Raw genomic sequence first — 14,158 nt, 5'->3', positions numbered from 1 at the left:
ATGAACAAAACGTATATCTAATGAACAAGATGTATATACTGATGAAAAATAAAATTTAAAAAATTCGTAATGAATAAGACATATATATTGATGAACAGGGCTGTATATACTGATGAACAATGCAGGACATACAGATGAATAACAAAATTTAAAATATTATGCTCCCTCCAGGATTTGAACCCTGCGAAAAAAAAAAATCACCCTCCAGATACAATATCAGCCATAGGATTGATAAAATAAACGCACCAGAACGTGCCCTAGATCTCACTAAAATTAGGGGGTCTCATTGGAACGCCCCCCTATATATATATATATATATATATATATAAGTTAACTACCATGCACTCGAACACACCCAAGTGTGCCTCCCTATGAAATTAATGTGTTATCTTTCATTTTATTCTTTTTCTTTTTGATATTTGGTGTCATATGATTTGCCCGAAGAATATTATACTCTGAAAATTTCTTTTTAAATATTTAGGAAAATTGTCCAAACCAGCAACTTAAAGGTTCCCCTATAAAAATAAAAAGAACAGGGAAAAAAGAAACCTTACACAAAATAAAGAATTTTAATTACTTCAGGAAAGGGCTCAAGTTGGGGATCGAGAGAATTGTTTGAATTAGGTTTTTACATTGGTCCCCTTCTTTTCACACTAATTTAACATTTTATTTTTTAGTTCTAAATTTTGTGAAATTACTAAATTATGATACGTGGGGGTTTGGGTCTCGTAGTTTTCAGGCAAACTCAATATTATAGATCTAGTAAAAGTAGACAACATCAGATCATGTATAACAATTAAATGACCAAAAGCTTAATATTTTCATATGTAACAAGCTTGGTCGATTATTTTATTTATTTATTTTGATATCATATATAACAATTAAATGACCAAAAGCTTAATGTTTTCGTATGAAACAAGATCGGTTAATTATTTTGTTTATTTATTTTGATGTTGACAGAAAGAAAATATTTTTTTTTAGGAAAAGAAGAAATTTTAATACGCACACACGCATGGAATATGGAAACTAGGCGGGGGGGTTCATCCCAAACATACACATTAAGATAATCATAAGAACTTCTAGCTAGAAGATGAGCTCCAATAATAGACTCACGTCTCACAAAAAAAATTATTCATTCCCTCCGAACTTAATTTTTGGCTTCGTCCCTGCCTCTGAGCTATCAGCGGCTGGATGTCAATCGACGGCATCTTTTGAGCACCTTCTCGGAAGAAACTTCAACATTTTGTGGACTGTGGTTCATTGTTTAGACAAAACATTAGTTACCCAAGTTATTTGCAAGAAACTTTACATAAATAAAAATACCATTTATACCTATTAGTGCAAAAAGCATAAGAGTTCGTTCTCTTTGGTTGTAAATTTATCATGGGAAAAGATAAACAAAATTTCACCCTTCAAATCCTTCATTTCTTTTTCCACATTTCCTACTTGACCCTTACTCATTCCTTATTTACACTACAAATAAAGGATAATATTATCACACCATTTTTGGAGGGATAATATTATCCCTCATTTGTAGTGTAAATGAGGAATGAGTAAGGGTAAAGTAAGAAATGTGGGAAAAGAAAGAAATGATTTAAAGGGTGAAATTTTATTTATCATTTCTTTTTCCAAGATAAATTTACAACCAAAGAGAACGCACCCTAAGGGTGTGTTTACTTTGATAAAAAAAGGTTAGAAAAAGTATATTTTCCACCATTTTCACATGTTTCCTATGATGGATAATTTTCTCCGGTCAGGCTGGAAAATTTATTCGGGCAGCTCATTTTCACTCCTTTTTCTAACAAATGTTGGATAATATTATCCCATTGGGAGGGTGTGAAAATATTTTCCAACATTTCAATTTTTTTATTCATCTATTTCTAACAAAATAAACACATGATAAAAAAAGAGAAAAATATAATATTATCTCACCTTTTCTTATCCATCCTTTTCAAATGAAAATTTTACTACCAAAGTGAACGCACCCTAAGGGTGTGTTCTATTTGGTTGTAAAATTATCATGAGAAAAGGATGGAAATGAAAAGGTGAATTTTTTTTATCATTTTCACTCTTGTTATCTCATGTTCTCTTTGATGGAATTTTTTTTTATCCTATACTTCATTTATCCTATACACATGTTCTCTTTGTGGGAAAATGATGGTTAAATTGTTAAATGACAATATTACCCTTATTATTGACTTACTTATTTTATGTCATACTTTCAATTTTATTTTATGTCATACTTTTTTTTTTAATTTTTCTCGCCACCTCCACCCCCACCCCACTACCCCACCTTTCAATTTTAATTTTTTAATTTTATGTCATCTATTTCTAACAAAGTGGGGGGTGGGGAGTAAAATTAAAGAAAAAAAATTAATGGTTTCGATCCGAATAAGACTCACTCACTGACATTCTTAGTGTTAAGGGCAAAATTGGAAGATCAAAAAGATATACATCATGCAAAAAATTTATCACACCTACAGGTCATGATAATATTGTCATGATTTGGGATGAAAATGTGGGAAAAGGGGCTGCCCGGGAAAATTTTCCCTCCTATCCGGAGAAAATTTGCTAACAAAGAGAACACATGAAAAAGATGAAAAATAAGAGAAATTATTTGTTTTCCATCATTTTTCCACAAAGAGAACGCAGCCTAAGAGAATAAACTAAGACAAAAAAAAGAGAGAGATTACATGAATCGTACCGATTTATTGGCTTTGCATCCGGTAGCAGAATTTTATCCTCAACATAAGAAAGAACCTTCATCCTTTGTTTCTTCGTGATCCAATTATAGAGCAGCAGAACTCTATCCTCAACATAAGAAAGAATTTTCACATCTTGCGCACAAGCATAGATGTCAGGTTCCTTCCACTCTTTCGTAATACAATCATAAACTACTAATGGACGACTGAGCTCATCACCACTTTTTCTTTTTCTACTTTTTCTTTTTTTTTCAAGAAATAAAAGACGACCATCTTTCAATCCCAGCGGACTTTCAATACCACGAAGAGCAACACCAAATGATTTGGCCCACCAACTTTCTTTCCATACCCAAAGCTGATAAGACTTAGCTCCACGCTTGGAATGTTTTGGTATCTTATACTCATAGACAATAGCACCCAATAAACCATGACACTCAACAAGGTCATACATAAACTTCTTCTCACTAACTGGTGGTGAAGGAATGCAAGAGAAACTTTCATCACTGAAGTCGAATGACAAAATAGAAAAAGATGAACCATCCTCTGATGCTACTGCCCAATAACACTTCCCCATAATATACACACCACAGTCGGGGAAAGTATGAGCATCAGGATTCGGAATCTCCTTCCAAGAATCGCTTTGAAGCGAATACAACTCCGTTTTTGTATGGCTACCACCACGACACCCTTCTCTATCATTTTCATCTTCTGGATCACACTTGCATCGAGTATAGCTTCGTATGACCTTGTAGTCTCCAGATTTAGAATCAAACCCGAGACCACTCCCATGGAAATTGTCCCAACACGGAGAGGTTTTCTTGGGCGCAGGAAGAAATTTGAACTCTTTAGTTGTTAAGTTGCACACAACACTTTTGCCATCAAAATCATCCAAATACAACAGCCCACCACAAATATTACCAGAAACTCTTTCTTTACCATAAAAATAAAGATTGAAATTTTCAAATCCTTCCTTCCAAGGCATGTCTTGGGGAGAAATACTAGATAAATAATGCTCATTATCGCCATCGCCGTTAAAAGATTTCACAACAAGCTCATCATCCATTCTAAAAAAACAAAAAGAAAACACAAATATTTATCATCGACAGACACGACAAGCTCATCAATTTCTGAAATATTGCATTAAGTCACAAATGTTTGTGTATTGGAGAAATAGAAAAGGGCAGAGCAATACCGTAATGAAGAAGAAGCTTAGACGAGAAATTTCTCGTGAAGAAGATAAAGTGTCGATTAAAAGCTCAGAATCGAAGCTTTAGTAATGCCAACCAAATTTCTGAAAATCCCTTTATTCTATAATCTTCTCCGTTTTGTGTTGTTATGAAAAATGGGCGAATACCTATATTAGCCCTAATATCTTTGCCTTTTTAAACTGTATTCGGTATCCTACATATATTAGCAAACTAAATCGGGTCCCACGTGGCATCCTATAATCACTTTATTCTAATTTTCCTTAATTCTCATTCATTCTTATTTATCTATATATTTCTAATCAATTTTTTTTTTACATTATAGCAAAATAAATCCTATCCTACATGGCATCGTATAATTACTTTATTCTAATTTTCCTGAATTCTCATTCATTCTGATTTATTTATACATTTCTAATCAATTTTTACATTTAAAAATTATTAAATAAGCATATAAATTTATAGATAAATTCTATACTATTAAATAATCGTATAAAACTATTAGATAAAGTCTGTACTATTAAATAATTGTATAAAACTATTAGATAGATCCAACATATCCATTTAATTATAAATCCTACATATACATATATTATAGCAAAATAAATCTTATCATACGTGGCATCGTATAATCACTCCATTCTAATTTTCCTTAATTTTCATTCATTCTTATTTATTTATATATTCCTAATCAATTTTTACATTATAGCAAAATAAATCTTATCCTACGTGGCATCGTATAATCACTTCATTCTAATTTGCCTCAATTCTCATTCATTCTTATTTATTTATACATTTCTAATCAATTTTTACATTTAAAAACTATTAAATATTCATATAAAATTTATAGATAAATTCTATACTATTAAATAATCGTATAAAACTAGTAGATAAAGTCTGTACTATTAAATAATTGTATAAAACTATTAGATAAATCCAACATATTCATTTAATTATAAATCTTACATATATTATAGCAAAATAAATCTTATCCTACGTGATATCGTATCATCACTCCATTCGAATTTTTCTCAATTCTCATTCACTTGAAAATTTCAACTTAATAAAATGATGGCATCCAGAATAGGAATCCTTATACCCACTTAATTGAGATTGTTCCAAGTGTGACTAAAACTTAAATAAAGTATATCAATAAATTAATCCACGAAAAGCAATCAATTCAAATGTCAATTCATTTTTTAGAAAAGATATTCTTCAACTAAATGTTATAAATAAATAAAATACATGTCTATGCCCAATCTATATATATATATTGTAATGCCCCGCTCTTTTAAATATATATTAGATTAAACATGTGCATTAGTTATAAAATTCTTTTAATTATTTATTGTGACTATATTATTCAGATAATATTATTTCAGCAAAAGTCTGTATAAGAGATACAGAGCTGCGATTTAATATTCAATCATGAATCAAACCAATAATTAAATTATTGGTTTAGCTACACGTTTGAGACCTTGCATTACCAGTTGATTGATTTAATCAATAGTATTAGAAATTTTAGATTTATAACCGATTTCATAAATCGTGTTATTTAAATCGAATTGCTAGAATTATAACTCGAGTTTATGTTAATAATAATTTTATTATTTCACGCTTTATATGTTTAGTACTAAGTCGCGAATTAATTTCGACTTTCACGTATTAAATCTCAAGATTGAGGATTTAATTTATATAAATACGACGAGTATTTATTAAACGAGAATTGGAGAATTATTACAGGAACTAGGAGAAACTAGATCACGGCACTACACGTATGTCTCGATTTTTCATCCAACACATCAATTCCTACACTATTCCCTTGTTAGTCAAAAAGTTGGTGCTAACAATTTGTCAAAAAAATTGGTGCTTTGCAGAAAAGTTTTGGCTGCTTTTGACTAATGCGCATGATTTTTCAACCTTTGCTACAGTAACACTATTCCAGTTTTGCCTATAAATTGCTAGGATTCGCAGCAGTTTAAAAACACACAAAAGCAGAAAATACTTCTTTCTGTTAGAGAGAGCAAGAGTAAGTTGAAGTAAAATCTCAAATACGAGAGTTTGAGGGTTTGAGACAAAAGCTTAGTTAGAAGCTTTTGGTGTGAGAAAATTAGATAGTAATTTTCTCGGGGTATAACGGGTTGTGAGTTGAGTGTTGTGAGTGTTGTAAACACTGTATATTTTTTCTCCCTTTGTTAAATAGAAGTGCAGCAAGAGGTGTGAGGCAAGAGAGAGTTTAGGAGAATTTTTTTTAAATTTCTTACTTGCAAGAGCTCAAGTGAGCTCCCTTCGCCGGGTTGTTTCTTCGCCGACCGGCCACTAGGCTCTGAACCGAGAACGTGTACTCGTTCCTCCATCTTCAGGCTACCAAACCCAACAATCGAAAGGCCGAAGCCTTCTCTATATATTTTCCTGACCAAAGGCCGCAATATCCTTCGGCGGCCAACGTCGAATTCCCGACTTAGCCACCGGCCAACTTACGGCCTTCGTTTCTCACTATCCTTACGACGAAAAAGGATCGAGAAACCACCGTTGTGTAGCCTGATCTACCTCGCACGAGGAAAACTAAGTCGTAGACCTTCGCGGCTAAACTCCATCGCGGAACGACGACCAGAAAAACCCCCGGCGAACAACTTCCATTAGTGCTCACTTGGACAAGGGTAAGTTGACGCCCTTATTTCGATGCATTCCCGTTTCTATTATATTATGGGAAATTTCTGGGGTATAGATGGGAGTGTGGTGAATATTTGTTCAAAGTTTCATGTTATTTGAACTTCGTTTACTACCCTTTTAAAATTTGAGAAGTCTACTGCCAGTATCTGCTGAAACTGTCGTGAGGCAGATGATTAGGGTAATTATTTCAGTAACCATATGTTGATATTTAGCTCTCAAATTTTTATTGTATGAAGATATATGTGTTAGCTATCTACATATAAAATTTGAGCTCATTCAGGTAACGTGTGCTATTTTTTCAAAAATCTGGACTTTCAGTTGGCAGAAACTGCCGAATCTGGTAGGCGATGGGAAAATCGCTATATCTCTTAAACTACTTGGAGTTTTTCAACATACTTTTTTTTCAATTAAACTAGACTCAAAGAGGTTTCTATTGATATAAAATTCGACTCCATACGAGTTCGGAGTAAAAGCAGTTTATTAGTTGAAGTTGAATCTATACAGTTTTGTTGAGATGGAAATGATTCAAAATAATTCCTATTAAGGATTTTAAAGTTTTATTGTTGATAAAATATCACTTTTAGATTATAAATGAGCTATTGATGTGTATATATATATATATTGGTGATTGGCATTATTAAATGGGGAAAAGGAAAACGTTTTATGTTTATAGAATTATTCTTTATTTATAATAGATAAATAAATGAATAATATAAAATGGAATTTCCTACATCCTCAAAGGTACATGAAATATTTTGATAAAGGAAGAACGATTGTATATGAGTTAGATATAGTCGTTTAAGGAAATATGGGTAGTTAGAAAAATGAGTGAATAGTGATTCACTGCATTTGTTGTTATCTTTTCTATTATTCACTCGAACACATGTTTTCGTGTTATCAAAGGTTCAAATAAACAAAAGCGTCTGAGTAACCTATCGCGCTAAGGAAAGAGAATCATTGTCTTAAGTAGCAATACACTGCAATCAGGTGGGCATTACTTTTACTATACGTATATAGAGATCCCCTGCGTGTCGTAGGCCTCTTATACGAATGAATGCATGAGATGATCTAACTGTTAATTTCAGTTTCATATATATATCAAATGAGTTTAAATGTTACGTTCAAGCAAGTTATTTCATGACAAAATCTTTGAGTTAAAGTTATTTCAAGTATTGTCTTGCCATAAAATGTTTAAATTTTAGTATGATATCTATCTGCTTTGGCTTTGCCAATGATGCAATCGAATTCGGGTCCTGAGCAGTTGATAGCTATCCTGCCAGGACTAGTGTACACCAGTGACCGTGAGTCATCTAGCGGGTTGGCCGGTCAAGTGACCGTGAGAGGTGGCCACCTCTCCGGCACACAGTTCCAGATATGATAGATTACAAGAGAACTTAGTCTGCAGACGAACTTTAAGAATCACAAATGAACTTAGTAAGCTTGGGCCTTTTTAGCGAAAAAACTCCCTTGCTGTACTGTTTATGATGGCATGACAATTTATAGTTTTGAAGCATGTATTTTTATACCTAGGCATACGTGCCCACTGAGTGCTTTTGTACTCAGCCCTGCATATGTTTTCTAAATGTGCAGGTTGAGCTGATGTGATGATGGTGCTGCAATGAGCGGAGTCTCCAGGGTTGTTAATAAATAGTTAACCTGTCTAGAATATGTCTTCATACATATGTCTAGCTACTTTCCGCTGCAAGATGTTGTTGATGTTATAGTATGTTATGTCATACTTTGAGTCTTAAGAGAATGGTTTCATATGATGTATAACTTGATTAATGATATTAATTAAGTTTTATGCTGTCTTTCATAGACTATTTTCAATTGAATATTCATGAATAAAAATGACGAGTTTTATTAAGATGAGTAAGTGTTACGGCTATAAATGACGCCCCTTTTCTTCCCCTTCTTCTTTAACCCCATCCCTAGTCGTAGATTACTCGGCTTAACTATCCTTAGTTAGGGCGGGCTGTGACAAAGTGGTATCAGAGCGAAGGAAAGCTCTGAATTATAAGTCTTGAGTTTAGTCTAGAATGAGTCACTAGACTAATAGTTATTAACAACCGTGAGCTCAGCGCACCATCACACCAGACTCAACGAGGTATGTAAAATTTCAAAGTTTATTTGACATTAAATTTTGAAGAGCATGATGTTGAGGTTATATGATGAGTTATGATGTTACACTTTAAAGGTGCATAGTTTGAGTTTGAGGATGACAACATGATTAATAATGAGTTATTATGTTGTAAGAGCATATGTTGACGTTACATGATGATTCATGAGAGCGTTTATATCATATGATGTTATATGATTGAGGATGCATAATTATGAGTTATGATGTGATGTATTTGAGATGTTTTGTGATGAGAATTGTTTGAGCAATTGTGATAAGTCACGATGATTTAGATGAAGGAATCTAATGTCATTGTTAAGAGAGATTTTTTTTTAAGTAGAAGGATGAAATGAGAACTTAGAGCTAAAGCTTGAGAGAATTAGCAATTGCTTTAAGTACTTGTTGGTTTGAGTTATGAGTTTGAGTTATGAGTTTGAGTTATGAGCTTGAGTATAATAGCATGATTAATGATGAGTTATTAGCATGTTGCAATGAGATATTGTACGATATGTTGAGTTGTTTTGTGACGCGAGTTTTGCTCACGCAACCTTAATGGTACTTGAGGAGGTATCATGAGCCATAGTCTTTGGAGATGGCTTTGAGAGAAAATTGTTGAGTTGTCTTACTGAGTCACGATGATTTAGATTAAGGGATCTAATATCATTGTTTAGAGAGATTCCCTACTGAGTAAAGATGGGACGAGATGAGAATTTAGATGTTTTGAGCTTGAGTTTTAAGATAACAGTACTACTTAGTAGGAGTTTTGCTAAGTTATGTTTTGTTTATTTCTGTTGCTGGAGCCAAGTAGAGTTAGTTCCTAGAGTCACCTTTAAGTTCCCCTTATAGGTTGGCCAGGACTGTTGGCACTGCACGAAAGTGGACTGTTGTGAGATCGAACTCAGGGAAGATCGGATACGAGGACGAGGCGTACAGTATGTGGTACAGAGATACCCTAGCAGATTTTCAAACACATGTTCATAGACTATGAAAGGATGAGAAAGAGCCAAGGAAGGCTAGGGTTGAAAGGATGAGAAGTAGCCAAGGAGGGCTAGAGTTGATGAGAATGAGAAGAGAAGCCGATGTAGGCTAGAGCTAAGGATGATCTTGAGAGTATGAGCAGTACACCCTTGTTTTTGATTAGTTTCAATTATATTGCGATGTATATAACTTACTTAGGATATATTGATACTTGAGCTTTTGACATGCTGATAGATAAGCATGCGAATATAGTACCCTACTGATGTTAAATAGATGGATGTTCCTAGTGTGCTAAAGTAGCAACTAGATGAGTTAACTGGTAACAATTACCGTAGGAAGTCCAAACCGAGACATAGCACCATTAATGGTGTCGGTTTAGAAGGGACATTACGATAGATACTATGGTTTTTGTAGGGTTTATATAACCCCTTTATGTAAGTCCTCTAAAAAGAGGCATTCTACTGATGGATATATATTAGGTTGACCAGAGTGGTCTTTTTGTTAGCATTTCGTGAGTGCTTATTGCCTTACAGATGAATGTTAAGGTGACCGTGAAGGTTTCCTTAAAGTTGAGTTAGTAAATTGAACTTGAGTTTCGAGGATGCTTAGAGCGTTGGTCGAGTTGAGTTTTTCTTTTGTGATTTCAAAAATGCCTCAAAGATATCATCAAGAGTGTGATGTGAAGGATAGGCGGGATAATACTCCGCCACCACCACCGCAACATGAGAGGAGAGTCGAAAAATATTGAACTTTCGAAACAAGAGTCTAGAACATAGGACCCTGAGTTTAAGCTTTTAGCTTGCTGGTATCAACTTAAGTTTTGTATAGTATTATGAGGGTTTAGAAGACACATAATTTCCAAGTTCGGGATAGTATATCCCGTGTGACTGGGGAGTGATTATGTTGGACCTGGCCAGTCCGCATGATCCAAATCTCAGTAGACGTGTTTTGGGTTTATAAACCCATGTGTTTCAACTTTCGGTTGAAAAGCCAGATGGGTTCTTACTCTAGGTCATTTTTGTTCGACCTGGTAGTTACTTCATTCTACCCTCTGGTCATTCATTTGAGTCTCTTGAAACAATTTGTTTTGATGTCATTCTAGGGTTGAACTCTTACAACTTTTGAGTTATCCTAGTAGATTCTCTTGATGTATAAGACTAGTGAGAGGCACGTCAGAGGACTTTAACACCCGAGCAACTGGTAAACTACACCTGAGAACAATTCAAGGCTACTCTTGAGAAATATGTACCGAGGAGTACAGTAAGCAGCGAGAGACTTATTATCGAAGTTTGATTCAAGGAAAGAAATCGATTGTAGAGTATAATTGAGAACTCTGTGAGCTATCACGTTCGCTCATCAGAAGATGGATACTGATGAAGAGATGTTTGAGTTTTAAGTGCTGGTTTAAGGCAGGACTTTAAGGTAGTATGGGCAAGATATTGGATGCACCAGTTAGAATCCTGTTTAATACAGGAGCCTTGCATTCTTTAAGTGTTTGAAGCATGTTACCTTCAAACTCGAACCAAAACGAGCTAGTCCCAAGTTGAGAGTAATCACTCCTGTAGGAAGAGCTACTACAGTTTCTCACATGATTTCTAAATTAGAATTTGAGTTAGGACCACTAAAGATGAAAACAAGAACCTTGCACTTAATGCCTATGTGGAACGTAGACATTATTCTAAGGAGGGAGTAAATTGAGTATATGATGTCAATTGATGATTTTGATATGAGTTAGTTTAATAAAATTTGGGATATGTGTATCTATGCTCTAATTTGTAAATTGATGGGTTATATGTGAGATTAATTGGCTAAGATTGATAGATCTATGAATGGATTAAGGTATCATGTGTGTTTATTAAATTTCAAAGAGTTTACTTTAATAAAAATCAGGACTTTTTGCCTATGTGTTATTTAAGTGATTTTGGCTTAAGATATATGTATTTGAGCATGATATTAGTGTATAATTATGTTTGAGTAAGTCTTTAGTTGGCTAAGAAATTTCTGACTTAGTTTAGTTTGTATGAGTTTTTGAGTTTTCATATTTTGAGAAGTCGATGATTGATAAAATGAGGTCTAATTGCTTTATGACCATTATGTGAAAGTTTGTCATGTTTTATTAAGAGTTTTATGATAATACATGAAGTTTCATTAGAGTTTAGTTTACATGATAAAAGGGAATCTATATGTGTATAATGATTTATATGATGAATGAGATCATGTTTGAGTATTTGAGTAATTTTGAGCACGAAAATGAGAAGAGAATTTTAATGATGCGTTCGTTGAAATGTTTTACTTAAGATTTGAGGTTATGATGTAAGAAGAGAGTCAAGATTGAGTATGATGAGTATTATAACGTGCTTGAATGTTTTCAAGTGCTATATGTGTTTAAAATGAGCTTTGATTGGTTTTCATTGAAGGATGTTGGGTTGAGCATTTAAGAGTTTGAGATGAGATTTTGGTGAATTTCGTAGGCCTACTGACCTACTGTGATCGATGGTTTTTAGATGTCTAATAGCTTTGAAAATTTTATAACAAATCCCTACATGAGTCTTAAGCACACCGGTAAAATTTCAAGTCATTTGGACTTCGGTTACTATTTTTATAAAATACAAAACCTAAACTGCACATTACTACCGAGAATTTCAGAGAACAGAAGAAAGAGTCATTCATTTCAGTAGCTTCCTGTGTGATCTAGATTTCAAAATTTTTATGGTATTAACCTTATAGTGTTAGCTAGATATCCACCAAAGTTGAGCCCAGTTTGACAACGTTTACTATTTTTCAAAAATCCAAGTTTTCGATTGCTCAAAACTACCGAATATGGTAGACTGTAGTAAAACAGTCATATCTCCTACAATACTTGGAGTTTTTGACTCTACTTTTTTTTTTATATGAAACTAGACTCGAAGATCTTTCTTTTGGTATGAGTCTCGAGTCCAGGAGGTGTCGGAGTCAGAACAGGTTAGATTTTGAAGTTGAGTCAATGTAAAAACAAAGCATGTTTTGATAATGTTTGATTGTGTTTTTCTTATGGGCCTTAGGTGATTGTGTTGTCTATGTGTTTGAATGAGATTAGACGAGCCTTATATGAGAGACAAATCGAGACTTGGAACCATGATTTTCTTGAAACCTATCCTTGAACTTAAGGATTTGAGATGAGTAGAGAGTTTATATAGAGTTGAGTAAGGAGATAGAATATGAGATAGAGCATAAGTTTCCTTTCATGTCTCTGATAATCATAAGTTTTGATGTCGAGTCTAGAATAGTATCTCTAGACTTCTAAGAATGTCAGTAACCCTCAGCTCGCCGTCACACTGCCGCAACAAAGGTACGATAATAGTTTCAAAAATATACATATATGTATTTCAGATGTTATGAAAGTTTTTCAAGAAAATGTGCGCCTTATGTTTACGATGCTATGTGAATGCTTTTTGTCGTGTTTGGGACTACCCGAACCCATAACGACTCAATGAATGTATTTCGTGTTTGGGACAACCCGAGCCCTTAACGAATCAATGTATGTATGTATGTATGGTCGAGTTAGATTCCTTGAATCTTTCCGGCATAAGAAAAGTTTTCATGAAAGGGACATTAAATGTCCATATATGTTAAGGTTTCAAAAGAAACAGAAGTATGTATGTATGAATGAATGAAAAAGCTTTATGTTGTCGTTTTAGGCTAGCTGCCTATACGATTAGAATAATGGGTCCTCTTACAAACCGTTTGAGTACCACCCAAGAATGCTTTGAGAATGTTAATCGTGATAGCACCGCTTGATCGATTTAAGTAAAGACTGGTAAGATAGAAATGTTTAACATAGAGATGTTACAACATAGAGGCAATGCTTTAAGACTAAGGATTCACTTGAGCTATTTCAATAGCGGTGAGATTAAGTTTTTCACATAAGAACTTATGTTGCTTATGATTATGATGTTAGTCATGATAGCTTGGCTAGAACAACATAGAATGGACTTTCATGGTATCAATAACTTATGATGAAACACTTATTAGTAAGTGCTTTAAGTTAGAAGTTGACTTAGAGCTTTATAAGAGATAAGAAGTTGACATGATTGGGGGCGAAGCTCCCATTTGACTGAGTGATTCATTGTGCTGGGTCTGGTCAGCCCATATAACTAAGATCTCGGTGATTGTCAATTAGGATTTTGACCTTGAGTAGGGCGTCATCCCAATGTATAGACTCACACTATGTAGTTGTCACAATAAGATCTTATTTTACCACGATAAGCACAGTAATGACTAGAATGACTTAGTTTGCTGTCAATTCTCGAAGTACTAGAAGGTGATATTCTCACAGTTAGAAAGATACACTAAGCATCAACCTATCTTTTGACCGATAGTCGGTAGAAACAAAGCAACTTCTGGAATCCCAAGTGGAGAACCAGGGCAGATAACTAGTATGATAGGATTTTCAACAAAATGTCAGGACGTGCTCCAAATGTGGTGAAGGAAAGAAAATGGAA

The 14,158-nt window shown here is 34.0% G+C and overlaps 1 protein-coding gene and 1 long non-coding RNA gene across 2 annotated transcripts; one reads left to right on the top strand and one right to left on the bottom strand.

The window, feature by feature from the left end:
* Positions 1–960: 960 nt before the first annotated feature.
* LOC130988722 (F-box/LRR-repeat/kelch-repeat protein At2g27520-like) lies at positions 961–4,027 on the bottom strand. The gene is made up of 3 exons (XM_057912650.1): positions 3,895–4,027; positions 2,705–3,766; positions 961–1,250 (listed from the first exon to the last, which is right to left on the bottom strand). The coding sequence occupies exons 2-3, from the start codon at positions 3,763–3,765 to the stop codon at positions 1,181–1,183; spliced, it is 1,131 nt and encodes a 376-aa protein (XP_057768633.1). The 5' UTR covers position 3,766; positions 3,895–4,027; the 3' UTR covers positions 961–1,180.
* A 1,874-nt stretch (positions 4,028–5,901) lies between these two features.
* On the top strand, positions 5,902–8,409 carry LOC130988721 (uncharacterized). Its single transcript, XR_009090193.1, has 3 exons — positions 5,902–6,567; positions 7,484–7,567; positions 8,171–8,409. It is a non-coding gene; the product is annotated as an uncharacterized LOC130988721 (long non-coding RNA).
* Positions 8,410–14,158: the final 5,749 nt, after the last annotated feature.

This window comes from Salvia miltiorrhiza, chromosome 6 (assembly GCF_028751815.1).
Source record: "Salvia miltiorrhiza cultivar Shanhuang (shh) chromosome 6, IMPLAD_Smil_shh, whole genome shotgun sequence".
In the NCBI taxonomy this organism is placed as follows: domain Eukaryota; kingdom Viridiplantae; phylum Streptophyta; class Magnoliopsida; order Lamiales; family Lamiaceae; genus Salvia; species Salvia miltiorrhiza.
This window is presented reverse-complemented; position numbering and strand designations above follow the sequence as displayed.